This window comes from Acanthopagrus latus, chromosome 1, assembly GCF_904848185.1.
Source record: "Acanthopagrus latus isolate v.2019 chromosome 1, fAcaLat1.1, whole genome shotgun sequence".
NCBI classification, from domain to species: Eukaryota; Metazoa; Chordata; class Actinopteri; order Spariformes; family Sparidae; genus Acanthopagrus; species Acanthopagrus latus.
The window spans coordinates 18,095,770-18,123,079 of NC_051039.1; the positions used below are offsets into that span (position 1 = coordinate 18,095,770).

A 27,310-nucleotide genomic window follows, 5' to 3' on the forward strand; every position below is an offset into this window, starting at 1 on the left:
GTGGTGTGTTGAGGAGGAGGATGGGGATGCACAGAGAGATGGATGACTGTGCCAGGCGGGAGCAGGCAGGGCCGTGGAAACTCTGGCACGTAGTATGTGTGTGTTGTGGGGGAGGGTTATTGATGTCTGCCCGTTGGGGGCCGATGGGGGCGAGGGGGGGCAATAAAACACCAGAGCACTGACACCAATGGACTCCTGACTCCTAATTAACTACATAAGAACAGGGATGGAGATTGAGAGAGGGAGAGAAGATGCATGCAGGGAGATAAAGACAGAAAGAGAGAAACCAATCCCGGATTACATTTAGTGGGCCGCGAGCACCGCGAGACGCTTCTTCCCTTCTGACATGAACCATCGTCTGTCTGTGCTGCAGGCCCATTCGAGCGCTGCCACTCACAATGTAAGCCCACGGGGGTGACATCAAGTTTCCTCCTGACAGCGACAGCATGTGTGTATGTGTGTGTCTGTCACGAGTGTCCTTCTCGCTTTGGTCATTTACAGTTCGCTGGTGTCGAGAGGGAGGCATCCTTGTTATTGTGTGGCTCCCTGCAAATTTGTATGTGCACAGGAGCATGGGGCGTGTGAATGGGTGCGCGGGGAAGGGTGGCCATCGAATCAGCGGAGTGTGTCATGAGAAATGTTGATGCACAGAGCGAGAAAAGGGAGAGGGACAGAGAGAGAGAGAGAGAGAGAGAGAGAGAGAGAGAGAGAGAGAGAGAGAGAGAGAGAGGCTACCTACCTACGACATTCCCTCAACATTTGCCTCGTGGTTTCTCTTCCCCTGCCCAGTATCAACACCCCAGTCAAAGTGCAGCCAGGGGGAAAATTAATTTCTTATTACCTGATTATATTATTAGGTTTCGCTTGGAGTGTCACTTAAATATTCCACATCAGCATTTCATCAAGCAGGGGTATAGCATGGTATAGAGGAGAGTATTGTAAAGCATGGCTGTGGGTTGAGCGGGGTAGGCCGGCAATGTGAGCCTGAATTGGGTGCCGTAATCGTCTGAGACGTGCTTCCCCATCCCGACGAATAAAGACTGGCGCTGGCAATATGCTGGCAGAAAGCAATTTGCTCGAGTGCAATTCCCTCTCTGGCGTCCACCAGACACACACACACACGCACACAAATACACACACACACGCACACCAAAGTAGTGCAATGCCCGGCCATTCGATTCACAATGGGTTCAGGAGTGTCACTCAGGTAAAGCACTCACCTACATACACATTTTCTGTCTCTCACGTACACACACACACACACACACACACACACACACAAACAAGACAGGGCTTTTTTTTTTCTCCCTTCAAATAAACTCAGGCTGACTGCATTCATCCAGCCAGCCCTCAGATTTGCCTTTCATTCCCCCTCTGCTCCGACACACAGAGCATTGAAGACGTGACCGGTGCCTGAGCGCACCCTGTGAGAAAAAAAAAAGTCTCCATGCATCTCACAAACACACATCACAAACAGGCCATCAGATGGAGAAAATGGAAATGATATTCGGAGCATTGCAGGGGCAGCTAGCAAGGGCGTATACGGGATAAAAATAAAAGGAAAATGGAAAGAAAGATAGACATTCTGGGTGTAAATCAATCTCATGTCATATATCCCCAGCTTAGAATGTACTGATAAGTCTTGGAGGGGATACGGTAAATAAAATTGATCATTACAAAATTCATGAGGTCCAGAAATCCTAACTTGGGTCTCTTTCCTCCTGGAGGGCAATGTTATTATTTTTTTTTCTCTCTCTCTATCCCTCGCAACAAATCTACACACTCAATGGCTGAGACTCGAGAAAAGGGCAAATTTGCATACGTTCCATAAGGAAGAAAATCTGATCATATAAATGTAAATAAGGTGAGCTTAACTTATATTTTCCCAGAGAAAACACTGAATTGATAACATGAGTGAGCAGAGGACGGAGGACGAGGGGTGGATGGAGTGAAGAGGGCTCCAAGGGGCTCGTGGATCAGTATATGCATTAATGTCAGGGGCTGACAGTGGGAAATTAGCTTTCCTGCACATGCTGGCGCAGGCTTGAAATGTTACTGCTGTGGACAAACAGCAGGAGGCAGTGGTGCAGCATCAGTAGCACAGTTGCAAACATAGGCTTCATTTGCACAATATCTATGAACCTACCACCCACCTTCTTAAAAAATAATTTGTCTAAAAATGTATTACGTGTGATTATGGGATTACATACTGTAACCCAACCTGAGTCAAAGTGTCCTCTACAGCTGACTGAATAAACTCATGTCATTGACAAAAAGGGTTATTTTAAGTGCAACCACGCATGTCTCTACTGTGACCTCCTTAAAGGCACGAGTTGTCTCTGTCCTCCCTCTGTCTCTTCCTCAGTGTCCATCCCGTCCAAACAAGTACATCACACTTACGAAATAATGTCTCAAACCCTTGGTCCTCTGTGATGTGTGTCTGGTCCATGTTCACTAACTGATGCAGCAACATAAAACTCAATTCCATCTCTTGTTTGTGAGAAAAGTTCCAGCTGTGGAATCATGTATTTTCGTCGGCCAACCTGTAAATTAGAATCCAGCTGCGTCGTGCAAAAAGTCTGAGGGATTTTTGAATTGGGTTTCTGATTATTGCCGGAAATAAGCACTGTGGCAAACACAAAGTTATGATACTTACATGTTTTGTTTAGCAAGACAATTTTCACAGATGTAAATTAAGGCTAGGTTATAAACAGGCCACAGTGCAGTCGCTTGACTTAAATGCCACCATTTCAAGAACATTACTACACAATTACTAGGCATGTTTTCTATGAATTAATCAATCTACAAGTTGTAAAGCTGCAGTAAGAATAGTTTGTAACTAAAGTCCGCCTGTAAAGACAGACATGTGAGTAGACGGGTTTCCGTTTTTTGCTTTTGACTTTTAATATGCCTGATAACTTCTGGAGTTTCATTTAGTCACTTGTTAACAACCACTGTTTTTAAGACACATTAGCGCTTTTTAACGGAACTGTGGGACATTTAATGATGTATTGTTACAAACAAAACGTGTAAATATATTAGGCCTGTGATAACCACAGACCTTATTTCAGGCATTTAACCAAAATAAAAACTCATTGACTTTGACTTTGGTTGAGAGCTAGTTAGTTTAGTTTAGTTAGATTTAGTTAGTCAGTAGTTGTTTTACCTTAAAATATGGCACCATGTCCCTTTAGGTTTTTACTATCTTGTCTGCTCAGTTGCTGATCAGTCAGGAAGCAGAGAAATGATCCATCAGATTCCCTACGTTTATAAGATTCATACTAATCAGGGCTTCCCAATCTGTGCCAGTTTTGTTTTTATCTATTGTGTTTGTTGTTTAGTTTAATTTTAGTTACAGTATGTTTTCACCATTATGAATGTTTAGATGTTTTTATTTGTCACACATTCCAACTACAATATCTGAATATTATGAATTAAAGGTAAATTGCTCTTATCTGTGTGCTAGCATTGTTATGCTTTCACATCATCATTATTATAAGTGGCATAAAATGGTCTTAAAATAACAATAATATCTTTGCACACAGTATTTGGTAAATCGTGATTTTCTTTTGATGTTTGTGCGGAGCAGCAGAGAAAAGCCGTATTGTTGTCTGACCTACTGTTATTGTGTTCCAGCAACACTTGATATACAGCTAACTCTGCACTTTTTGCAGGGAGCGAAACTACTTTAGGGGAATATGAATGAACGTCCTTGTTGAGTTCAACATAACCATTTGACTGCTTTACTTTAGCTAATATACTGTATTTGGCTGCAGGGCACACAGGCTTCCCGACTGAATGTAATTGTGACAGATAAAAAGTTCATGGCTGAGAAGATACAAGACAAGCATTCTATTAGGTCGCTCCGGGACACGTTGCTCTACCTACAGAGAAAATGAAAGGACAGTCTCAGTGGCTGTATGTGCTCTGCAGGCTCAAATCAGATTATTCTCCCCACCTATTGTGACTCAGAATTTGATCTTTTCACTTCTGTCCAAGCAAACACTCAATCAGATTTCCCTCCTTGTATTGACTTAGAATACATCACATGTAGGCCACAAATTGTAACAGAAACACAGGGGCAACAAAAAAATGTTTAATTCTTCCTCAGAGCAGCACAACCGACCGAGGAACAAAATGTGATTCACATTATCATGACCTCGAAGGGGGTTTCATCGCAGTGTGACTGTGAGGATGCCAACTCGGTCAATGGTGCATGAAACTGCCTCCTTTTATTGGCATGGCATTCAATCAGTTCCTCCTGGGTATATGTCCTTGGCTTTGCAGCGGGGGCCACCCATTACAGCACTCCCTGCACCTGCCCACATCTTACTACCCAATCCCTTTTAATGGTTTTCCCCCCTCGCTTCCATCCCTGCATAAATACAATCAGCCCTGTCAAGAAAGGCAGAACCACTTGCTCTCTTCCTCTATTGTTTCTGATTGATTATGCAGAGCAACCATAGCTCCATCCATCCCTCCCCGCGTCTTCGAATTGCACTGGAGTTGGCTCGATGCCAGGAAAACCTCCCCCATCCTTCCTATTCCCGCCCTCTGACCTCATAGTGTGCCCACCCACCTATACATCACCCTCGTCCACCTCTGCCAGGGCGACTGTTGCCCTAAGCCATTAAACAAAGACAGGAGACATGGCGGGATAAAGATATACTTTTACCATCAAAAAACAAAACAAATACATACAAGCCTATATGATAAAACTGTACCTTTTAGGGCTGAGCTGGGCTGAAAAGAACATCAAGATCAATTTAAATGCAGTCACGATGCATAATCTAAATTGTCATCTTTTTTTTTAAGTTAAAACATTCCCTGCAGATTACAGGCAGACTTAAATTAGCCTGTGAATTTCTCCGTTTGCACCATTAAAGCACAACATTGCATTACGTTGTTTAACTAAGATCCTCGTCCGCCATGCGTCTTGCTACGCTGCATTATTTACAATACGTCAGCCAAACTGGAGCGACATGAAGACATTTGTCTAATCAGTCATCATCACTCGTCCCAAATGTTCTGTTCACGGATGGCAGATCTGCTAGCCAGTGTGGTTATAAAACTGAATTGAAGTAAGAGGACGTTAAATACTGCAACCTCAGTGATTTGCCTGAAAGTAGATTGTGGACGCCTTCAAGTTCGATCACAATCTAAATTCGTCAGATCCCCTGCTGGCATTGCTCAGCCAGTCTTCAAACAGTGAAGAACCAAAGCACAACATTGGTGAAAAACTTTCAAACAAACTACTTATATAACTGAAAACGTATCATGCAAGCAATGTGTTTCCTTTCACCCTGCCCACAGGGGAACAGCCTATCTGCCATCGACTGAAAGATGGCCACGAGAGGAACCATTTCTCATTTTATTACTCAGGCACAGGGCTTGCTGTTTTTTCACCGCAGCCTGGCAGTGGTGGGTAGCGATACAACTGCCTTGGCATGCCAAAGCACCTTGAAGGCTGATGGTGGTCTATATTTCATTGTCAATTGCTCCTATTATCATGCAAGGCACATTCGCTCGCGCTCTGCATCGGTGTGAGCTTTAACTGATGTGCCAGTCAGTCAGCCCCATTAAACCCCAAAGCAGTCCCTGGGCAGCCCTTTTGTCTTCGCTATTTGTTCCCCTCAGCAGCACTAAACAGCAGCTCGCACAACATTCACTCCAACTAAACAACCTCCGCCTCCCTGGAGAGGTATGCCTTCTCCTTTCCCACCTCCACTGGTGACTTTAATGAAATATGCAGCTGTCTTTTAATCAAAACAAGGCCAATTTGCATACGGACAGGAAGGGGGGCGGCGGACCCTCCTCCTCCTCGCCTTGACCGCGCGAGAGCTGGCTGAGATCCAGGCAGACGAGCGCCCTGATGTCGCAGCGGTGGGAAGGAGATGGAGAGGAGGTAGGAGGAGGAGGAGGAACAGGAGATGCAGGAGGTGTGGATGAGGGCGAGGGGAGGGGGCAGTGGGGTGGGAGGGGCGGGAACATGGCTAGAAACAAGCAAAATCCAAATTAAGCAAACGAACAGATGGATGTGGCACATTAGCATACATCAACAACAAAACAGGGGCGCCATGCCTGTTTCCAGGAGAGTGTTTAGAGTTGGCATGGCTCAAGGGTAAATCGGGCAGAGGATTAGAGAATACTCGTCGTGTGTGTACACGCACTTGTGACCGCTTACATAAGTTGACGATTTTAAAAGATTCTGATCATCCTCGAGAGAACAGGATGACACAAAATACAATCGTCAGCATGCACAGTTTTAATAAATGCAAAGCCATTAACAAACAGCGATTAATTGCCAACAAATTACCTTGCGTCGATTACTTTGGAGGTGCTGTGCAGCGAGGCGGGGGTTGTGTGAGCTGGGCAACGGGTAGCGATCTTTTGTTTTGGGTAGTTCGCGGCTGAGGACTGAGGAATGGACAGATAAAACAGAGTTCTCTCCTGTTCTGTGTGTGTCTAAGTAGCTCAAAAGGAGACTGAGTCTGACGAATAAAATGTGTGTGTGTGTGTGTGCGTGTGTGTGTTTGGGAGACTGAGAGGAGTAAGACAACTAGCCACTGGTGCCACACCAGCACAGACAGGCGTTGGCTCACTCTATGATAGGCTTTCCAGCCAGATGGTGAACTGGCTGACTGGAAGTCTATCTGGTTGGCTTGTTGGCTGTCTGGCTGGCCTGCTAGCAAATTGGCTGTCTGGGTAGACGAACTCTGCCTGGTAACGACGGAGCCAGTGTAGGAACAAGGAAAGCCGTGTTTTTCAACACTGTGGGATTCTTTGTCTTCTCGCTCTCATTCCTGTCTTAAAACCTGGCTCTGATTTTTTACTTGTGCAATTTGGTATAAATGATGCACAAAGGGACAGTACTGTATCAGCCATTACGGGCTGAGACACTGCAAGACTACAATGGTGGAAAGGGAAGAATGGTGTTGTGGCATTATTCTTACATGAATGCAATGCAACATGAATCACTGCTTTCCTGCCAGAAGAATCTCGTAATGTGCAGCCATGGTGCAATATGGTGGAGGGTGAAGTGCAGTGATATATTAGACAATATGATCCAGCTGAGACACATAATATACCTGCTGTTAGATTTGGCATTGGGTTTCTTTATTTCTAAAGCAGCACTGTGGTGGAGGGAAGAGACGAGGCACCCTTTCCTTCCAGAGAATTAATCAGTAGAGTAACAGCGCAGCCGTTTAATTTTCTCTCACTGAAAGAGCTATAACCCTCTGTGAATTATTTGCAAGCCCCGTTGTTATAAAAAAAAAAACAAAAAAACAAAACACACACACACACACTGTCATACCTTGCCAATCTCCAACAGCCCCACCAGTGCTGTCAATGCGGCAGACACATCATCACAGAGTCCAAAGCCCAGCCAGCCACCTGCAGACAGACCGCTCACCATCTGAGAGAAAGTGATGAAACACATTTCATCATGCTGTCAAATTTAAAGGCTCGTCAGATCTACCTCGCTTGAGCTGATATAACTTAAAATGATGCCCTGTAGCCAGGTGTTGTTGAGTCGCTAATTGATTCAGACCTCTGACTGTTTCACAGTGTCCCCCTACTGTATAATCAGCATGTGCTAATCCCTACAAACCATGTTTAGAGCATCCCGGGGGACATTTACTCTGTTCATGGCCTTCTGTTTACATACAGTATATGTTAGAAATGAAGGCTTTGATGAGTCAGTTTCCTCTTTTACTGAAACTGCTGACCAGACCAATGTTGTTGTTGAAATGATTAGAAGTCATTCTGAACTACAGTTCGGCGGATGCTGAGTTGCAGTTCTCAGGTGAGCTGAATGAAGGGACTGATGGATGACGGACTGACTGAACTGCTGACACCTGGTTTAAAAAAAAATACTCTTGGGTGTCCAAAGGGCTCAACAAAGCCATGGTTCTCTCTTGATAATACACTTTCCTAAATATAAAGACCTAATAAATTTGACCACATGGAGGCTGCTGTGGACAGTAAATAGTAAATAGCAGCAGCCTAGATAGAATTCTTGGTTGTGTATCTCATATAAACAATTGAACTATCCCACACAAAATACATAAACAATCTGAAATTTATTATGTAAATGTGATGCTCTCATGAATTTGGAGAAAGATATGGGTAGCCCATATTTAATTGCTGAGTACCCTACAGGCAGCTAGCTACTAGTTAGAAAGAGGACTTGAGTAAAATTGTTAATCAAAGAAGCTAGCAAGCCTTTAGGTAGCTGGCTAGAAGCTAATTAAGACAGCTAGGTAGCCTTTTGGTAGCCTAGTTGGCTAGCAGACACATAAGAGAACTAACATGCAGCTAGCTAAAAAATAAAGAAAAAAGCTAGCTAACTTCCATGTAGCTGGGTAATAGCAACATAGTGATGGCTGAACATTCAAACAGTCTAGCCTCTTGCTATTTTGAGAATAAAGAGACAATAGTTTAACATGTCAATATCTATTTTAGTCATATATTTGTAAAGCCAGACTCACCTCAAATTATCAAAACATCAAGTGTATGAAATAAATTAGATTGGATCATAAATGGCTCTAGTAGCCATCAGTGCTTCACATTAACAAAAAATGTGTTCATTATCTGTAAAACATACTTGAGACATGGTTAACAACTTAGCCTATTAGCAATCACAATTTGACAGTGTCAAAGCGTCAACTTAGTTTTTAACTTCTTATGCACACTAAAAATAAAAATAACAAACCCCCAGAGCTGGGCTGTTGCCAATTAACATCCTCCTTCATTTCATTAAGTTTTCTGTTTCTAAAAGCAAACGTATCTATTCATATGGAAACAAACAAAAACAAACAAAGTACAGTAGGTACTGTTGCTAGTTCACAAGTCCAGATGCTCAAATGAGAAGAGAAACAAATGTGACTTACTGGAAGAATTTGCACTTGCACCAACATGTTGGCTCTCATCAGGGGCTTTGAAGGAAAAGAAAAAGCACAGGACATCAGAAACTGCTGATTCATCATCCAATCAGGGCAGGAAAAACAAACAAAGGAGGCTACACCTTTAAGAGAAGCCTTTCAAAATAAAAGTCATCAGAAACTAAAGGAATGATTGAGAATTCCAATATTGATTGTAGACTTTTACAGTACATTATTCACAGTTATGTTTAATACTTTCCATGTCTGTACTCTACTTTGCTTTTGTGGGTGGTTATACAAGATGTTGTGTGAGCGTATAGTTGCTCTTTTACCTAGATTTGAATAAACCCAATGCAGGCCATGTGCTGAACTGGCTGAATAAAAGACAGACTAATTCAGTTAGCGTTGCCAGGTTATCTTTCACGTTTACAAACCAGAATCAGGGTGTAGAAGAGTTCATAGTGTCCAAAGCACCACAGAATATTGTTAGTGCCTGTCAAAATTATGAACACATTTCCCATAAGTCAAACATGATCTTCGTGTCTTTGATCAAAGGCTTTCTATTTGTCTTTTCTGAGGAGGTTGGAGATGCTTTTTTCTCTCCACAGTTATTTCAGTTTTTCCACAATCTGTCGTTTTGAGAAAGAAGCTCTGAAAGCTGTTTGGCACTGACGGTCTCTCTCAGCGCCATAAGGTAATCCATTTGGTTTCTGAACAAATCTGTGCTGGTGTTATACATTGTAAAATGTTGTGTAGAATTTGGCAGAAATTGGGAATTCTTGGTCACACTCGCTTACAAAAAATGCTTACAGAGGGGTTCTAATCTTTGTGGCAACTCTCAACTCTGTCAGATTTACTACACTATTTTACACATTTCCATTGGAGAAATGCATTGAAAGAGTTGAAAATATGCTGCACCAGTGAGAAAGTACATGTCAGTTCTTTTGCACCACCAAATTGGTCTGGTGCCTGTGCCAGCCAGCGGACCAGACGCAGTGTCACAGTTGTCATTATCACTCACCTTCATGCTTCACGATGGCTGCCTGGGAAACTGTTTAGATGGAGGTGTCAATGTTAGGTGAGTGCTCAATAGATACTGATTTTTCTCCAACTTTCATTGTCTCTCACCTTTACATTTGTCATTTGTCTCCCCGGCGGTGTGACGTCCTCGGCACTGAGGAGTTTGTAAACCAATGAATCCAACACAGAGATGGCAGGAGAAGCCACGGCAGGAGCTCCGACGTGTGAAAGGGTGGCAATGACCTCCGACAAACAACACTGTCAACACATTACGATCAGCAGGGTGGTTGAGAACGAGGGTGACAGGAGGTGTAAATGAGAACTCCTATTAGACCAGTGCAGTGTGAGCATGAAATGGTGCCACTGCAAAGCCACAAATTGACATTTCCTCCTAGCTGGGTTTGTGCTCTGATAGTGGTGCAAAGATATATGAATGCAAACCATTATAAGAAAAATGAGCTTTAGTTAAGGTGCAGGTGTCATTACATGTTCTCCAATAAGTAATTCTTAACACAGTTGGCCAAATGCATTGATTATAGCCTCTCGCAATGTAATGGGATGTTTTAATCCACCTGTTTCCCAGTGAGAACATGGTAACACTTAATAACGATAATTAATAGTTAATTTATAGTTAATTAAAATTTAGTTAATAGTTATTTCATAGTTAACAACTAAATGCTTTATTAAAGAAATATTACGCAATAGTGAAGGTTTACAAACATCAGCAACAGCAACTTTAGTAAGGCCATCCAAACAATGCTTATAGATAAGCTGGCTATTACAAAGTGTTACTGAACATTATTGAATGCCTTAATTTGTTAAAAAACTGCCACTGTGTTACTTACCATAAAATTGTTTCATATTGTTACAGAACTACATCCTCTGCTATCTATTTTCATACACGTCCAAAAGTAGTGCTAAAATGGCAAAGAGCTCAAGAAGTCAAACCCATTTAAGATGTCCTAAACCCACTGCAGTAAGCAACGTGTTTCGTGGCTTACTCCTTAATTAGACACGATACCTCCATGAACATTTGAAGGGCACACATTTGTTTCAAATGATTAAATGTTGACAAAAAAGATCAGTCGTCAGAGGTGTGAGGGTCTGAGATAAGATCTAAAAGATTATATCTGAAAACATGACATGCTGAAAATGTTCTGGAGCAATTAAATGTCACCTGAAAATAAGTCATCAACATGTCTTCGTCCAACAATGTCAGGAGTGTTCTAATTTAATCAAGCCTCAGCTCTTCATTTCCGCCGAATCAAGACAATCAACTTCAAACAATAAAAATATCAATCTTTATTCTTTGAGATAGCATATCAAAGATAAAACCTTAATCTATAATACCATAACAAATTACACAAGAACTATACAACAGTAAACAAAGTGTCACCCAAAAACTTTCTCAAGACAAAAGACAAATAGTTCACTTCTGTTCTTATCTCTTCTGTCTGCATGTAAAATGGTTCGGATGTGAATCAGAGAGGCAGAAAGTAATCATTTGGCTTATTTTTGTCAGGACTTTTAAATTTAGATGTAGACGCTATAAAATATCCCTTGAGTTTGTATGAATGCAGACATCATGTTATATGATGGCTAGTTTTTAACGTTATTGCATAAATTCTTCCTCTCAGTCAGTGACATCCCCCCGATGATAAAATGCTTCCACTTGCGATACGAATGCCACCGTTCTGAACATCATCTATTTTGGCAGGATCAGCTGTATTAATTCATAATCGCTATACAAATATAGACCACTTTTGTACTTCACCAGCAGGTAAAGTCATTTGGCACTATAGTTACTGCGCAGCCTTATCAACAGGGAACAAAACACACTGTATGAATGCAGGCAACTAAAAAACGAGCACTGTCTAAAGCTACAAGATCATCACCGTTTAAGACCTGCAACGAACCTCTGGAAGCCAACAGCTGGAATGAAAGAGTTAAACTGATTACACTTAACATACACATAAATACCTATTCATAAATCAACTCTATATACGGTATGTGCTTCTCTTTAGAACAGAAAAAAAGACTTTTATTTGGTTTTACAGTCAGAAAAAAAGAAAAAAAAATGACAAAACGGCTGCATGGGACAACAGTTGCACAGATTCCTCCCATCTTACACAATAATATTAGAACATGAACAACAGCATTAAAAATACAATAATAAATGAGTGATGTAAAATGCATGACTGTATTACACGACATTGGCTTTATATGAGAAAGAGACAGGCTGGTTTGGCAAAAAAAAGGGGGGGTTTTCTTAAAAACATCATAACACGACAGGGAAAAATGACAAGGGGACTAATTTTATCCACAAGCTGCTCCACACTGCCGCTGCTTTCTATTTCTTTTTATTGTTTCGCAGTGCGGAGGTGTCGACAATATCTTGACTTCCTCCATAATACTATAAACCTAATCTAGATATTCCTACTGAACCCTGGTTTTCTATACACCACAACACAAAGCAGACCAGGCCAGTGGCACTAACAGTTATTTTTACTTTAGAGCTAATCTAGTTTCATCTGATATGCAGTACTTCATTTTGAATTGTGTCATTTCTCCTCATCTGGAACTAAACCTCCTACCAACCCAAAGATCCTGCACAGGTATTCTGCACACACAAGGCTTTGTTTCCCATCGTGCTGATTAATCAAGATCGAAATCTTTTGCAGCGCCGCTGCGGTCCTGACAGCCAGCCGACGCTCTAAAAATAAACCCAGCAGCCAGTGTACATGAGGCGTGTGCTGTATAGATCTACTTTCATGTATGCCCTGTGAACTGGTTTATTGTAAAACAAATCCTGAATGTAGATTGCACTGGGCAGTCAGGGATGTTCTGCGCAGTACGAGGATCTGCATGCAGAGTGTAAATAGCCCGTGGAAGGAAAATATTGGGATCTACTCTGCGTCCTGTGTCTTGTTACGTCCTGATAAATTAAAAGCTGTGGTTAGGAAGGTTTTTGGCAGCGAAAAGGTCCCTCTAGATAACAGAAATTGGCTTCACAGCATGAGTGTGTGTTTGTGGACTCTTGTAAACAGAACACATGCGTTGTATGTATCTACGTGTGTTTTGTGCCTGGCTGTGTCCAGATATCAGGACTCTCTACATCTCGTGGGACAGGGCTTCGTGCTGAGGGGCCACTCCGTTGGCCTGCGGGGCGACGGGCTGCTCCTCGGGCTGACCGTTGGCCTTTGGCTGAGCAGCAGGATGGTCGGCGGGGTGTGAGTTGAAATGGACGTTGGACTCATTTAAGCGGCGGACACGATACGTCTCATAGTGGATGCTCCCTGTGATGTCTTTGATGTTCTGCATGTGTGTCCTGAAAAAAAGAAGACGGTATTACTGCAACAGTAGGCACTGCCTATAGAAACACATGCCCATGTGTGGTTTTGTGTTTTAGCCCAGTGGTGCCCAATGTGCATGCCATGGGCGGTATTTTTGTTTTTTGTTTGTATAATGTTTATTATTATTATTATTATTATTATTATTATTATTATTATTATTATTATTATTATTATTATTATTTGACAGTACATTTTTACAATTGGCTAATTAGTCTACTATGGCACTGTTTTTTGTTTTGTTTTTTTATAATTAAGGTGAGCTACCCGATACTGCTATGCCTCATCTCCAAGAAAAATCATACTCTGCACCATTGGTGCTAAACAAAATCTAAAAGTTACTTTAGAACAAAACAAAAGAAATATGTTATTTAATTCAGCATAGTAATAGGGGCTTCTGAGTTGTGTGAAATATGAAGCTGACACGAGGATTAGTTTAGCTTAGCATTAGGACTGGAATAAAGCGGAACAGCTCTGTCCAAAGTTTAAATGGGCTCTGGGAAACTTCTGTGTTGAGCTGGAAGCCATTTTTTTTTCTTTTGTGTTAGTGGTGTCCATTTGTAAACCGTTAGCTACTGTTGCTCTCTGTTAACAGAGCGGAGAGGGGCACTGAGCTGAACAGCTTGAGAATGCTGTAATGAAAAATCTGACAAATCTCACTAAGAAATCCACAGCTTTAAACTTCTAGAAATTGTCCACAGGCTTGTAAAGGCACCTGAGAGACATGGAGAAGGTCTCATTTCTCATGTTGCGTTATGATCCATTTTGTAAACTGCTACAAATTGCTACAGACAACCCCTTTAATATTGTATTTGTTGCCACACTGACTAGGGAAAAGGCATATATCATTTCATGTAATGCTGATATAAATTAATTTATAAAAGCAACACTATTTGTTCTGATGGTTTCAAATATCCTTGGTTATATGGAGCTAAAAAGGCTGCATAATGTACCACAAAGCTGGAGTGGGCTGGCTCAATGAAGGAATAAAGTTTGAAAAAACTTTGAGAGCCATTGTTTTAATCTACAAATCAAGGGTAGATTAAAACTCCTGTTCTAACAAGCAATGAACAAGCTGACATTCAATGGAAACTCTTTGGATTAAAGCCGTCAGTAACACCATCTAGCATCTAGGGAGGCACTCGGCCTATCTAAAAGAATTTAATGAGGATTGATTTCAGCCGGGAAGTGAAGCTTCTTAAAGTCTCAGTGCCGTTTCACTTTTACAAAATGTGAGGTGATTCCTAATCCAACAGTAACACCAGTTAATTCATCAGAAGTTCAATTAAATATACTCTGGAGTGTGATTGAAGCTCACCTGATGAGGAGGTCTCGCAGGTAAGCAAACTCACAGTGTGCAGTGTTCTCCACTGCAGAGAGAGAAAGGAGGAAACGTTAGTTGAATTACATAACTTGATAACCCCACGCCAATAATCCTGACTTTTGAAGTCAAGATAAATCACATGCACAGGGAAATGACGGCCGTCACATGAAATGGATGTATCGAGATGACTAAATATGATTCCTCTCCTCCTCAGGCTCGCCTGCCGTTCCTCAAAGCACCACAGAAGGGCAGCGTTGCTCACAAGTCGACTAAAGGGCATCCTCCAACACGACATCTCCAGCAATTTTCCTAAGCCAAGATAACACACTCCTCCACTTTGGAGTAATTTAATACATCTCGGCTCTCGTCTATATTGGAGAACTTTAAGTGAGACGTTTTAACAAACTCCCAGTGACAAGCTGCTGGTGCCTCCAGTCGGGCTAACACGTGTTTGAATTATAGATTATGTCAAGAATTTAAATGAAAAAAAAAAAAAAAAAGAAGGAGGGTGCTATTTATGTAAAGCTTTGAAATCCAGAGGCAGGAAATTAAATTCTCTTTGAAAGGAGGAGAGAGGAATAACTGCTGGTTGTGTGAGTGCTGATTAGTGGTGTCGAGGGAACGTGTTACTAACTGGTAATAAGCTGAATTCTCTTCTTATGGAGGAGTCCCTACATATGGCACGGTATAGAGAATTAAATGCATGCCTCACCCCTCCGTCTCTAATTGTCCCCTCATCCCCTGAAAAATAAAGAGTTTCTTCTCCTCTTGTGATATAAGGAGACTTGACTTCCGGCTTCTACTCTCCTGAGGCCGAAATCATGATTTCAGTGCCGGCAGCCCAACAGCTTCCTCTCTCCTCCTTTTCCTTGTTCCCTCTCTACCGCCACTTGGCTTTTACAAGAATGGGGCCATTGTTCTTTCAGCCAGACAAGACGGCATTTGTCCTACAGTCCGTGTACTTCACCTCCCTAACCCCGCCGCTGTCCTGTGGAGTCGACTTCATAATGCTTGCTGAGAGAGAGAGTAGTAGTAGTAGTAGTCACCTTTAAATTCTTAACACTGAAAAAAGGGCTCATGGTACCTCATGAGAAATGTCACATTCTCAGGGAGAACAAGCGCCGTGTTTTAGCTTAGACTGTGTCTATTTCTGAGGTTGATGTGGGGTCAATATGCATCACTCTTTACAAGTAAAAATATGGAAAAAACTTTAGGGCAAACAGAAACTGAGATTATAAACAAAACTGATTCTCTTCTCTTCTTAAATGATCAACTTGAGCCAACAACCCATAGCGTCTGCATACATCTTTTTACAGATTTGCTTGCTGCACATTAAGCTACAAACCCCTATGAAATGGGTGGAGCACAGTAAAGTACAAGTACCTCGAAATTGTTTTAAAGTACAGTAGTTCAGTCACTTTCCAAGAATCTCTTTATGAGTTGAACAATCCCTGACCCACTTCGAGCTACATGGATGTACTCTCCACTCTTGTGTCTCAAATGTGTGTCAAGGTCACGTTCCTAATAAACCAACCACACTGAATCACAGATGAAACAGGCAAACTGCAATTTCCCGGATTCCGCAGCCCGACATATTAACACATTAAAATGTTTTGCTTTTATTGAATGATTTATATTTTACAATGCATTTGTAGCACAGCCAATAAACTGGCGCTCAGTGTGCACTGCAGAGGAGTGCGTTGAAGTGCATCCTGGAGAGGAGACTGTTTGATTAACAGTGATAGTCCAGCTTGCCCCGGCCTCCCTCAGCTGTCATTTTGTCCTCCAACAACACTTTCCATCCCCGTCCAGACAGATGTCCTGCATCTCTCTGTCCTTACTCTCTCTCTCTCTCACACATATTCAGTATATACACACACGCACGTACACACACTCATGGGTGAGGTGAGGACATTCACTCGCAAAGAACCTCCTTGGCAGCGTTGAGCAGGCAGCAAAGGCCAACAGACGTAAACTGTATCAAAGTTACTATGCAAGTGTGTGTGAGGCAGTGTGCGTGTGTGTGTGTTTTATGTTTCTGACTGTTATCCCAGCGGACGCAGAAAGTCCTTGTAAATCTCTTCATCCTGTCTCATATATCTCCCTAGTTACAGACTCAGAGGGACGTGTGTAAACAAACGCCTGGTAGTCAAACAACAGACGGTCAAACCAGCTGGCTGGATTTTAGAGCTGCAGTTTTGCAACTTTCCACACGTTACCAAAAAAGACCCACCAAAACATTACAATCTGTCGTCTTCTTTGCAGAGCTGTTTCACCTTGTCATTTCTGGTGCACTGTGTGAATGCCGTTGACTGTAATACCGTAAATTAAACAATTCAGCGTCCGACCAAGCCTTCCTGTGTAGATGGTCATTATAATATGTCACTTTAAATGAATAAAAAAAAATTGAACATGGCTGATTCGTGTTTGAACCATCAGGAAACATGCATCATTCTAACTGGTGTTTCATTTTATATTGTCTGCTTGGCTTGACATGTAACCAGCTGTGCTATCGCATGCACGTGCGTGTGTATCCGTATATCTTAGGACTCATGCATTACCCTCGATGGTGCCCCATTTTGTTTTCCTTCCCAGGATCCTCTTGCCATTCACCTGGTACTCCTGGTCACTGCCCACAACAGCAAAAGGGATCATCTCCTGTTGAGTGGACACGTGCAAACACACACACAAAGTCACTGAACTGTAACCAGTGATTTTTTTATTTTTTTTCCAGGTCATGCTTTGATTGTTTCCACTTGCTAGAACAAGATGCTGAAATTGACAAGCGTGGCTGCGATGATTCCCAACATTTGTGATTGTTACGTCAAGCGCTGAGGCCACAGGATCATAGCCTCTAGTGCTGCTGTGAACCTACCCTGATTTTGTCATTGATCATCCTGTCGTCTGCATCCTCGTCAAACTCCTTCTGAGGGTAAACGTCGATTCCGTTGGCTCGCAGCTCTTCTCGAATCTACACAAAGTCAAACAATAAAATTAAGCAAATGCACATAGTAACAGCACACAGTCATTACATTAAAAAAAAAACTGGTCATCTTATTTAGTTCAATAACAGATAACTGGCCACCCTAAAGAGGTCTTTTAAGTCCTGGTAATCAAATTTCAGGGAGGTTTTTCTCACAATTGCAGAATCATTAACATCATTCCACTTGGTCAAAGGTTTTTCCGTGATGAGAGCTGAAACAGACACGGAACTAAAAGGGAAGTCCGACTGGCAAACAAAAACAATCAATCAGGTCCAGACACTTCATCCATCATCTCACCCTCCGGGCCCACTGGCTCCGCAGCCAACACCGCAGTCCATCTGTCACCTTAACACACCAACACACTTGATGCTTGGCCTGAATCCTGTTTACATCCTGCTATTTAAGCTGACTTGAATAAAGCTGCTCTGACCCACCAGAGGACTTAAACAAACACTTGGTTTTGTTAAATAGTCTGGTGTTGACACTTAATGGTTCCTAATATCCTCAACACATAGGAGTTAACATGGAGGTTAACCACTCTTCGGAAAATAAAATACATCCAGAGAGAGGTAGAGGAGTTTTAAATGGCCACCCCCAAACTCTGCATGTTTTTATAATGACTGAAACTCAAAGGCGGCGCAGAAAAGTAGACGGACAAGCTTCTGGGAGAAATGTCCTTTTAATGAGTGACTGTTCACCCCCACAATTACTACTCTGACAATTTCCACTTGGTCCTCGATCAAACATTTCATTGTTTATCCTTGGAAGCGCTCTCAGGCTCACATTATAGGACACAAACCGAGTGAAATTCTGCAGAAAAGCCACATCAACTGCTTCTTAGAGGACTACCCTCACAGCTGGACACACTGAGGGCAAGCATGGAATAGAAAAACCCCTCTTATTCTGTTTGCATGAGAATCTGCTGCAGGGGAAAAAGGGGGGGGTTTGGCACAAGGTGCTTTTCGTCAGGGTCATGCAGAGCATGTGCAGCCAACCAAAACAATCCAGCTACAAGTCCCGCAGCTTCCAGTCTCTGCCAGCGACTGGTCCAATCCCTACTTTGTTCTTATTGGACCATGATACAGGGAATCCAGAGGAAAACGGCGGCCAACACACCCATCGTGCTTCGCTAGAATGAATAAAGCTGTTTGGGAAGCCTTGGAAGGAGGGATGGCGAGATAAAGGAAATGATGGAGGAAGGCAGGTGGCCGTCTGCCTCCTGTGGACTGAGAATTATCAGACAGAAACACACCGAGGAGGGGATGCACGGGATAGCCGTTTAAGACTCGAGCCAGGCGGAGCAGGAATCTGCTGGGGCAGGGAAAGGTGGAGCTGACGGCTGTGACATCACAGTCAGGGATTATCAGTGTAAGGAGGCTCATTTCATGTTAGGCGGCAGTGAATGAGACCACTGAAACATGCCAAGTAAAAGCCAATGAAATGTGTTGTATTGTTGAGACAGTTCCTGTCTCATTGTGTTGCTTTAAATCACAAACCAATCTATCGGAACGAAGATGAAAAGATGACTTATATCCTCTTGGCTATCATGAATGTATGTGCTAAATAACATGGCAATCCATCTAATAGCTACAGAAAAATGCCAAAGATGGTGCTAGAATTAAAGAAGAATGGATCACAAAATGTATTAGAGGACATCACCTTGGAAACAATAATTTCTGAATAAAATGCACCCATCTTTACTAGCACTTTAGAAGCACTTAAAAATAAGCAGAGCATAAACCGTAAAGAACTTTAACCTTCACCATCTTATCAAAAGGAGGGAAACCATTTGTAGAAACTGATGGAATATTCATTGTTTAATAAAATGCTACTTTCCAGTTCCTTTAATTCTGGTTATGTTTGAAAGAGGGTTTCTTTGCAGATCTCTCTGAACTCGGATCATTTGTACGATCACCCAGTGATTCCCTGCTAATGAACGGCCTTGACCTGAGAGTCGTGGAGCGCCGCTCAGTAAATAAATGCTTCAAATAAACAGCTCCTAAACGTTTTCGTCTGGAACGTGCATGACTTCGGAAGTGTTACAGTTGCAGAGATCCCAGGATGGGTACAACATGGGTTTGCCCAGATGGCTTTTGTTTGTGGTGCTTGGCAGCTCTTCATATGTTACTGTCACTGGCCTGTGGTTGTGGATATGCGTGCACGCGTGTTAGTGGCGGGGAGTCTACTGACTGTTTGACCTACTGATGCACTCACACATTTATTTTGAGCTTTCTTTAAAGACCTGTTCCAGGCTTTTGCAATGTGTGACGGGAGGAAAAATGTGGCCACATATATTAATGCCACAAGCAAAGGCAGCTCACACACAAAATATTTTCATGACATCTCTGCCACCCAAACACCCACGCACGTCCACAAATACACTCTGACTCTCACCGTCTGTTTAAAGTAGTCCCTCTCCTCCAGGGTGAGCGTGTCGGCCTTGGCGATGACGGGGACGATGTTGACCACCTTACTGAGGCGCCTCATGAACTCCACATCCAGGGGCCTCAGACTGGGGGAGGAAAGAGATGACAGCTACAGTAAAACAGTCTGAATATAACTATGTATGTGTGTTTGGAGGTCTCTCGGGTCTTGAGCTGCAAACAAAACCAGCAGGATGTAAACTTTATCCCACCCTGAGTGTCAGAACTGTGAAATGCGAGAGGGAGTCAGGCTTGGGGGTTATCCTTTGCGCCGAAGGATCCACTATGGCAAACGTAAGCATGTAATGAAAAAGAGTAACCACTGGAGGGCAATCTTTGCCTGTTCCATTACATTCAGATCACCCTGGTTTCACGTTGACATGTTGGTTTCTTGCTGCTGTTCATTTCCTCTCCTGGCTGAAACCTATTTCTCGTTCAGTCTTGAGGTGTGATTTCACACAGCTTGGTTAGGGCTAACACATGAAACAGTCTCACACAGCTCTTCGTCCCCATCCGTTCAGAGTATTCCGCTTTCACTTAACTCCAAGCAAATTTGGAGTAAAATCAGACATTTTCAACATTTTTGCATCACATCAGTGATTTGCAACGCTGTCCCTAAATTGCTCGGCACTGTTCCACACTGCTGTTCTGCTCCTGTGAGTTTCCTCTTTCCCTCTGCCCTCCATGTTTTGTTTTTTGTTTTTTTTCTTCCCCTGTCTCCACGTTGCCTCCAGTTGCTCCTCTAGACAGACCCTCCTCACGCTGTCTGCTCTGCCCTCCAATTAGCCCCAGCCAAGCCTGAACAGCCTAGTTCAAAGACCCAGGGGCAGCTGGGGGAGAGGCCTGGCCGGCTCTCCGCAATGACTGACAAGCATGTCACCATGAACACATGATGAAACCGGGGGGGGGGGGCTGCACAAAAGCAAAGAGAGATGACACCGTGAGCAATGCGTTCATGCAGGGACAGAGAGCACTATATTTTCATGCATTTTTCATACTGAGGGGACAATTTGCATGTGTCATATGCATGCAGAGCTGATGATCTATCTGGGTTAATATTGACTCAATATAAATAATAGAATTGCATACATGAACTATGTCTATCTGCAGATACAAGAACATACAAAATGGCATTTGAGCTGTGTCACACGCAAGACTGAGCATACATGCACACTTTCATGTGTACACATGAACATATGGTGCACAGACAGTAAATATGCATGCATACACACATGTCCACATACATGCCTTCTTGCATTCACAAATTTAAAAAAAAAAAAAAGTGGTCATGTTTATAAGATTCTAACAAGATAAGTGCTGCGGTCAACTGAGAGGTGGAGAAATGAGCTGACCACAGTGCAGACAGCTCCCCGTTCCCTCCTTATTTTCTGTAATAGATCAGAAAACAAAGTCAAAGTGCAGCCCGCTCGCTTTCATGGAGGCATGTCAATCGAGGTAACAACAAGGCTGCCTAGAGGGAAAGCAGCGCGGCCGACTCTGCCATTATCAGAAATGGCTGATGATGCCAAGTCCGTGTTCTCCCTCGCTGAGTGCCGCTCATCTATCTGAAACCACAGACGCAACTTAAAAGCAAATCGCTGACGTGCAAATTGCATTAGAGCCGCGATAAATACAAACTGCCGTTTCAAGGCGTAAAGACAAACGGAAGAAAAGAAAAAAAAAACAGCCCGTCTCTGTTGATGGAGGCCTGTAAGAGCTACGAGGGAGGTTCGGTCATCATTTTCCTGCCCGTCATTCTCGGCCTGTGGTCACATGGCAGAGGCATCCAGAGGCTTTTGGCACTGCGTCTGTGTAATTGTTAGCAGGCCTTGATTTAAAACTACTAACAGCTTGAAATGAAAAAAAAAAAAAAAGAGAGAGAGAAAATAAGCAAAAAAGAGAATAACAGAGCCCAGAGTGAAAGCCCTTTATTTTCACAACACAAATTAAAGTGCTATTATGGTGTTTATTTACGGTTGAGATCTGCTTGAAAAATATATACTACCATATCTGAACATATGCAAATACACACACCCACACACACAGTCGTCTCTATGCCAGGTCACAACAGTCAGCCCCAACAGATGTCTCTTTTGTTCTCCTGCCTTCAACTCTCTGGTTGGCTCTGAGGAAGACGACACTTCCTGACAGATGTTTGCATCTTCGATTTCAGGATGAAGTGTGTACTTTCATGTATTCATGAACATGTTTGTAGGCGAGCTACTGGAGCATCCAGAGTGCTTTTAACTTCAAGTTCGACTGACACTGTTCTAAATTTCAGAGCATCATCCACTTCCACAATAAGTTTCGCAGGGTTTTTAAATCAGTTTTAGATAAAATACGTCTTAAAACATTTGAATACCAACATCTTCCTACAACTGAGTGGAATGACGGAGGTAGAAGTTCCCCATCTCAAGCCAGTATTTTTGTGGATGCTGATGTTTTTGATTATACTGTTATTGTTGTTATTTTTTGAGGGTAAATTTTTCCTTTAAAGACATTATGAGCAGTCACAAAAGTTTGATAATCTGTTATTAGTCTCTTTCATCTGACTAGTTACCCAAGATACATCATCTAAATTCAAGGCCCTGTATCTCATTACTATTAATTGTGTCTTAAACTAAGTGAAATTAGATACTTTGACTAGAAGTCTGTCAAATATACTATAGGATAAAGGAGCCAAACGAGGGAGGCAACACAGATTCGCAATGAAAAGGGAGAGACGAGGGGAGTTTGGTTGTTGCTGGACTGGCTGGACTGAGCAGCTGTAAGCAAGAGGACACACATTCAGAGCATCCACACACGTGTGGTTATACAAGTGTTAGCATGCCCGCTGCCCACTTGAGTCCGCGACCCGCGCTGCTTAACTGAACAGGGATGCACGCAAACACACGCATTCTCTCAGGCAGCAGCTGTGGCGACAAGAGCAGATGATGAGGGGGTCTGTCAAATAGCAGGACACACACACACACACACACACACACACACACACACACACACACACACACACACACACACACACACACACACACACACTCCCACAGAGAGAGCCTTTGAGTGGACAACTGTTGAGTTACTGGCGCACGGAAATATGAAGCAGCAGTGAATGGAGCTATTACAGAGATATGCGGTCTGATGGTGAGTGAATGAGTGTTTACTGTTGGTGCTTTCCGTGCTGTTATCTGGACGCATACTGTACAATACTCCTATGGCGATGTGGCTGTACCTCCTTCTTGACCCTCGGTGCACATGAGGACGGTCTCAAACAAACAGTCTCTGACCACTGACGTGCAATCTGTGAGCCACTCGAATCCAGATTAATAATCAAGACAGTGATTGAATCAATGATCAAATCCAGAACCCTGATACAAAAACACAGTGACTTTTAATAGTCGTAGTTTTAATACTGCATGCTTTACGCTTACTGGAGTATAGTTTCATTACTATTTTTTAAATCATTACTTTTAATCTGTTACATCTGGATATCTTCATTGCTACATTGCTACTTCTATCTATTACTTCAGCAAGATAAGATCCCCTCTATGAACTGGCAATTGTGTCCCTATCTCTCACCCTCCTTCAACAATGACAACTGGAGAGTCCAATTTCTTTGTGAAATCTGACCCTCTGAGTGATACTCCAGTGTCTCTGAGGAGAGAATGAGTTCCACATGTGGTCATTAAAGAGTGAGAGATGAAGGAGAAAAGCTGGAGGAGGATGTGGGTAAAGAGACAATGGGTCAGGGGAGATTCCCTGAAGGCTTGATTCGTCTCTGTAGCTGTGGGAAAAACTGTTGGAGCGAGGAACAAAATGTGAGGCACAATACACAGCGTGTGATCTCACCAGTGGCCAGTGGGAGGTATGAAGTATATGCAGCAGTGCACCCTGGAGTCTGGGATCCTCTTCTTTCTGTTGATGTTGATTTCCTCCTGCAGGTAGGCTTCATACTGGTCATTGATGAACTTCATGATGGGCTGCCAGCTAACAAAGGAAACAGAGAATAAGAAGCTAACTTTGCAAAAGTCCAAGGTCAAAGCCCCTGATTTACAGTTACAAACGCCTACAGAGGACTTCAGATAAAGTAACCTTGACTCACCAGTTTTCATTGTTGATGTGATCCCCAAAGCCCGGAGTGTCGATTACTGTCAGCTTCATCCTCACTCCTTTCTCCTCAATATCTAGACAGAGGAAAGATATCCAATTAGTATTTAATTTTGACACAAACAGAAAAAGCAACAAATCAGTCGTATGATGGAGTAGCAAAAAAACACACGTTAAAAAATGTTAAAAAAAAACCATTAACATTGACCAACCGTGACTGACGGACTTGATCTCTATGGTCTTGGGGATCCTCTCCTCCGGGTTGGGCAGCACCGACTTACGGCTCACCTTGGATTTGAACAGGGTATTCATCAGAGTGGACTTCCCCAGGCCGCTTTGCCCTGAACAGGAAAACACACACATACACACACAGTTAGAGACACTGGGAACACATTCACTGGTGGTTTTAGACAGTCACAAGGGCAACCTCGCCAAACACAAGAGCCTCATTCAACTGAATCCCAAAAGTTTCTATTTTGTGCCCATGACATCGCTGGTAATGTAGCTATGGGCTGTGTAGAGAGCATGTGTTTGTGTGTATGTGCATATGTGTGTGCGACAGCTTCAGGGTCAGACGGGCAAGCTGTTGAGGCCAAGAGGCCAGATGTACAGACCCCACACACACACACACACACACACACACACACACACACACACGTCTAGCATCGTTTGAACTATTTTAAGATCCGTCATTACACTCAAACCACCAGAGGATGAATTCCCTCAACTCAGGTCTGCAGTAAATATATATCCCACTGTCTTTTTGATATACTTTAAAACAAACATGAAGTCAACATGGTGCTGACTCATACAATACAAGTCATGTCAGGCATTAATACTTCTGTGACACCTCCATTCCATTTTGTTTTTTCACATTCTAGTGATAATTTTCTCTGACTCATTGCACCTTTAGTCTCAGTAGAAAGTTTTCAGTTTTACTTCCCTACTTTCCCTGGGCTAAAACCCTCGGTTAAAATGTTGAAATATGAAATATGAGTATTATTGTGCTTAGCAGCAGAAATCACCAATGAAAGGGCTGATTAGCCCACTAAAAAAACTACCAAAGGAATTAGCCGCATTCAGCAATCGACCTAAAGCAGAATGAACCAACAATAAGGTTGAATTTAGTGATTGTTTTTGTTTTGAAACGATAAGAAACTTTTAGTGACTGAATACCTCTTGTATAAAATATATACACGCATGCACACGCACACACACACACACACACACACACACACACACACACACACACACACTCTCACATATGCCAGTTTAGCTCCCCTGCATATTTTTCTCCCTCTGCTGGTTCACGGCCCCTGTGGGCACCCACCATGGCATGTGGAGCGTTGCCAAGCTGCCAGGCCCTCTGTGACACCACGAGCGGCCTTTTCCAGCACTTCCTGTCTCTGTCGCACACTCACACGCAGTGTACATTCAGTCGTCTCGGCCACATGCATTCACCCGCACTCCGTTTCTCTTTTATACGCACGCTGAGACACCCTCGCTGCCCTCTCCGCGTGGCGGAAATGGAAAGGTCAGCTGGCCGAGGGCAGGGATTACGCAAATGCATCTCATGGATGAAACCCCAACAGACGGGGGCAAGACAGCAGCTGCTGTAACCTTTCACGTCCTCATGAAGCACTCAAGTGACAAAGGAAACTTTTTGAGCACCAACTAAGAAGTTTTAACATTTCATCCTGTGTTATTATGGTGTCCCTCTGTTGGCTCATTTCCATAAGGAGCCTGGAATCTGTATCACAGTCATCCCTCAGACACTCAGTGAGTGTGAAGAGTGACATATGAGAGTCAAGCATGCAATAAACAAAAAGGATTGAGACATTTTTTCGGAGGATTTTGTGGACCAAGCCAAAAAGACAGGTCAATACTGGCCTCGAAGTGAGTTACTCAAACGAGGTGTTAGGCAACAATCTGCCAACACGTTACTTGGAGGAACTTGATACTTGAATCACTTTGTGCACGTTTAAACGCATCATTGTTCTTTCCTGTTGTAAGCTTTTCCAGTGTGAGAGTCTTAATTTCACAAGACGGCGTTTTGTCGCCTCATGACACAAACTTTTATTTATCCTCCAGGTGTCTTTGCACTGCGAGTGGATACATGTCAGTGCTATGTGGAAATGCGCAGTTAGATAGAGTTGCCTCACGGAGGTACAAATGAAAATGTACTGAGTCAAACTCTCTCTTACGCCTTTACTGCCTTTCCAACATCTATGAATCAGACATGCCCGCGCGTTTCTCACGACGTGATCGTCTCTCGTTGGAGTTGTGCTGACAACTACCATCATCCCAATATAAACAAAGCGCCAGGCTTTCTCAACGTGTTCTTGTTGAGCAAACTGCATCTCAGTGTGTGATCAAAACACACTCTGACATTCCTCTCTCTGTTGTTTCATATGTGCCTGCCAGCCTGCATGCATGTACCCAGGTGCACTCAGGGATAACCGCGTATCCTCGCGTAAGCGCACACAGACTTGATGGTGGCTCTCTGAGGAAGTGTGAGCTTCAGCCTGTCAGAGTAATTGCCATCATTATGCCACTGTCTCTGCCTGACAGCCTCCTTTTATCCACTCAAGCTTGTGCGCGTCCATGTTTGTTTGTTACATCGCGGGCACGCACAGATAAAGAGCTTGTTGAAGACGGCACCATGCTGGCTGACCCTTAACGGAACAACTGAAGTAGAACCACAAGTACAAACAAACAAAGCTTTTTTTTGGACAGCCGAGGAGTACTCTCATGATAAATGGAATAAAGAAAAAGTTAAGAAAACAGGTATTTTACAGCGAATGGGCAAAGCAAGCAGGCTGGGTATCACATTCTGTTTTATGTGACAATGAGAATAATTAAAAAACAATTGTGTTTGCACTGTAAGCTCTCAGGCTCATTGTGGCACTGTCAGAAAGAATTCAACATTGCTACTTGCTTTGTTCAGTGCTGTCGTTGCCTGAACTGAAAATGTTTTAAATGGTTACCATCTGATCTGTTTAGCTGAACTGAGTCCTGAGCCAGTGACTGTTGTAAACATTCGGAAGCAATTAGAGCCTGACGTCCTTCTCGGATGCATCTGTGTCAGTTTAGATTTCAGGAGAGTTTCTCTCCAAACGTCTAACATCAAGGTATAATTAAGCTCAATGTCAAGCTCGAGGTCAGACTGACATCATAGCAAACTCAACCTCAATCAATTATCTCTCTGAATGCAATTATTTAG

At 42.9% G+C, this 27,310-nt stretch overlaps 2 protein-coding genes across 7 annotated transcripts in view; both read right to left on the bottom strand.

Annotated features, from left to right (window-relative positions):
- Positions 1–6,335, bottom strand: part of tnrc6c2 (trinucleotide repeat containing adaptor 6C2) — a 132,351-nt gene extending 126,016 nt beyond the window's left edge. The window contains exon 1 of the mRNA XM_037094679.1: positions 6,317–6,335. The gene's annotated coding sequence lies outside the window, so the exon portion shown is untranslated. The remainder of the gene's footprint in view (positions 1–6,316) is intronic.
- Positions 6,336–11,183: 4,848 nt separating this feature from the next.
- Positions 11,184–27,310, bottom strand: part of sept9b (septin 9b) — a 78,400-nt gene continuing 62,273 nt past the window's right edge. For all 6 annotated transcript variants that reach the window (XM_037100934.1, XM_037100924.1, XM_037100914.1 and 3 more), the window contains 8 exons: positions 24,300–24,428; positions 24,083–24,164; positions 23,830–23,967; positions 19,958–20,075; positions 17,455–17,550; positions 17,141–17,237; positions 14,574–14,625; positions 11,184–13,233 (listed from right to left, as the gene is read on the bottom strand). In XM_037100934.1, the coding sequence (XP_036956829.1) occupies positions 13,017–13,233; positions 14,574–14,625; positions 17,141–17,237; positions 17,455–17,550; positions 19,958–20,075; positions 23,830–23,967; positions 24,083–24,164; positions 24,300–24,428 (929 nt within the window). In that variant the 3' untranslated portion in view covers positions 11,184–13,016. The remainder of the gene's footprint in view (positions 13,234–14,573; positions 14,626–17,140; positions 17,238–17,454; positions 17,551–19,957; positions 20,076–23,829; positions 23,968–24,082; positions 24,165–24,299; positions 24,429–27,310) is intronic.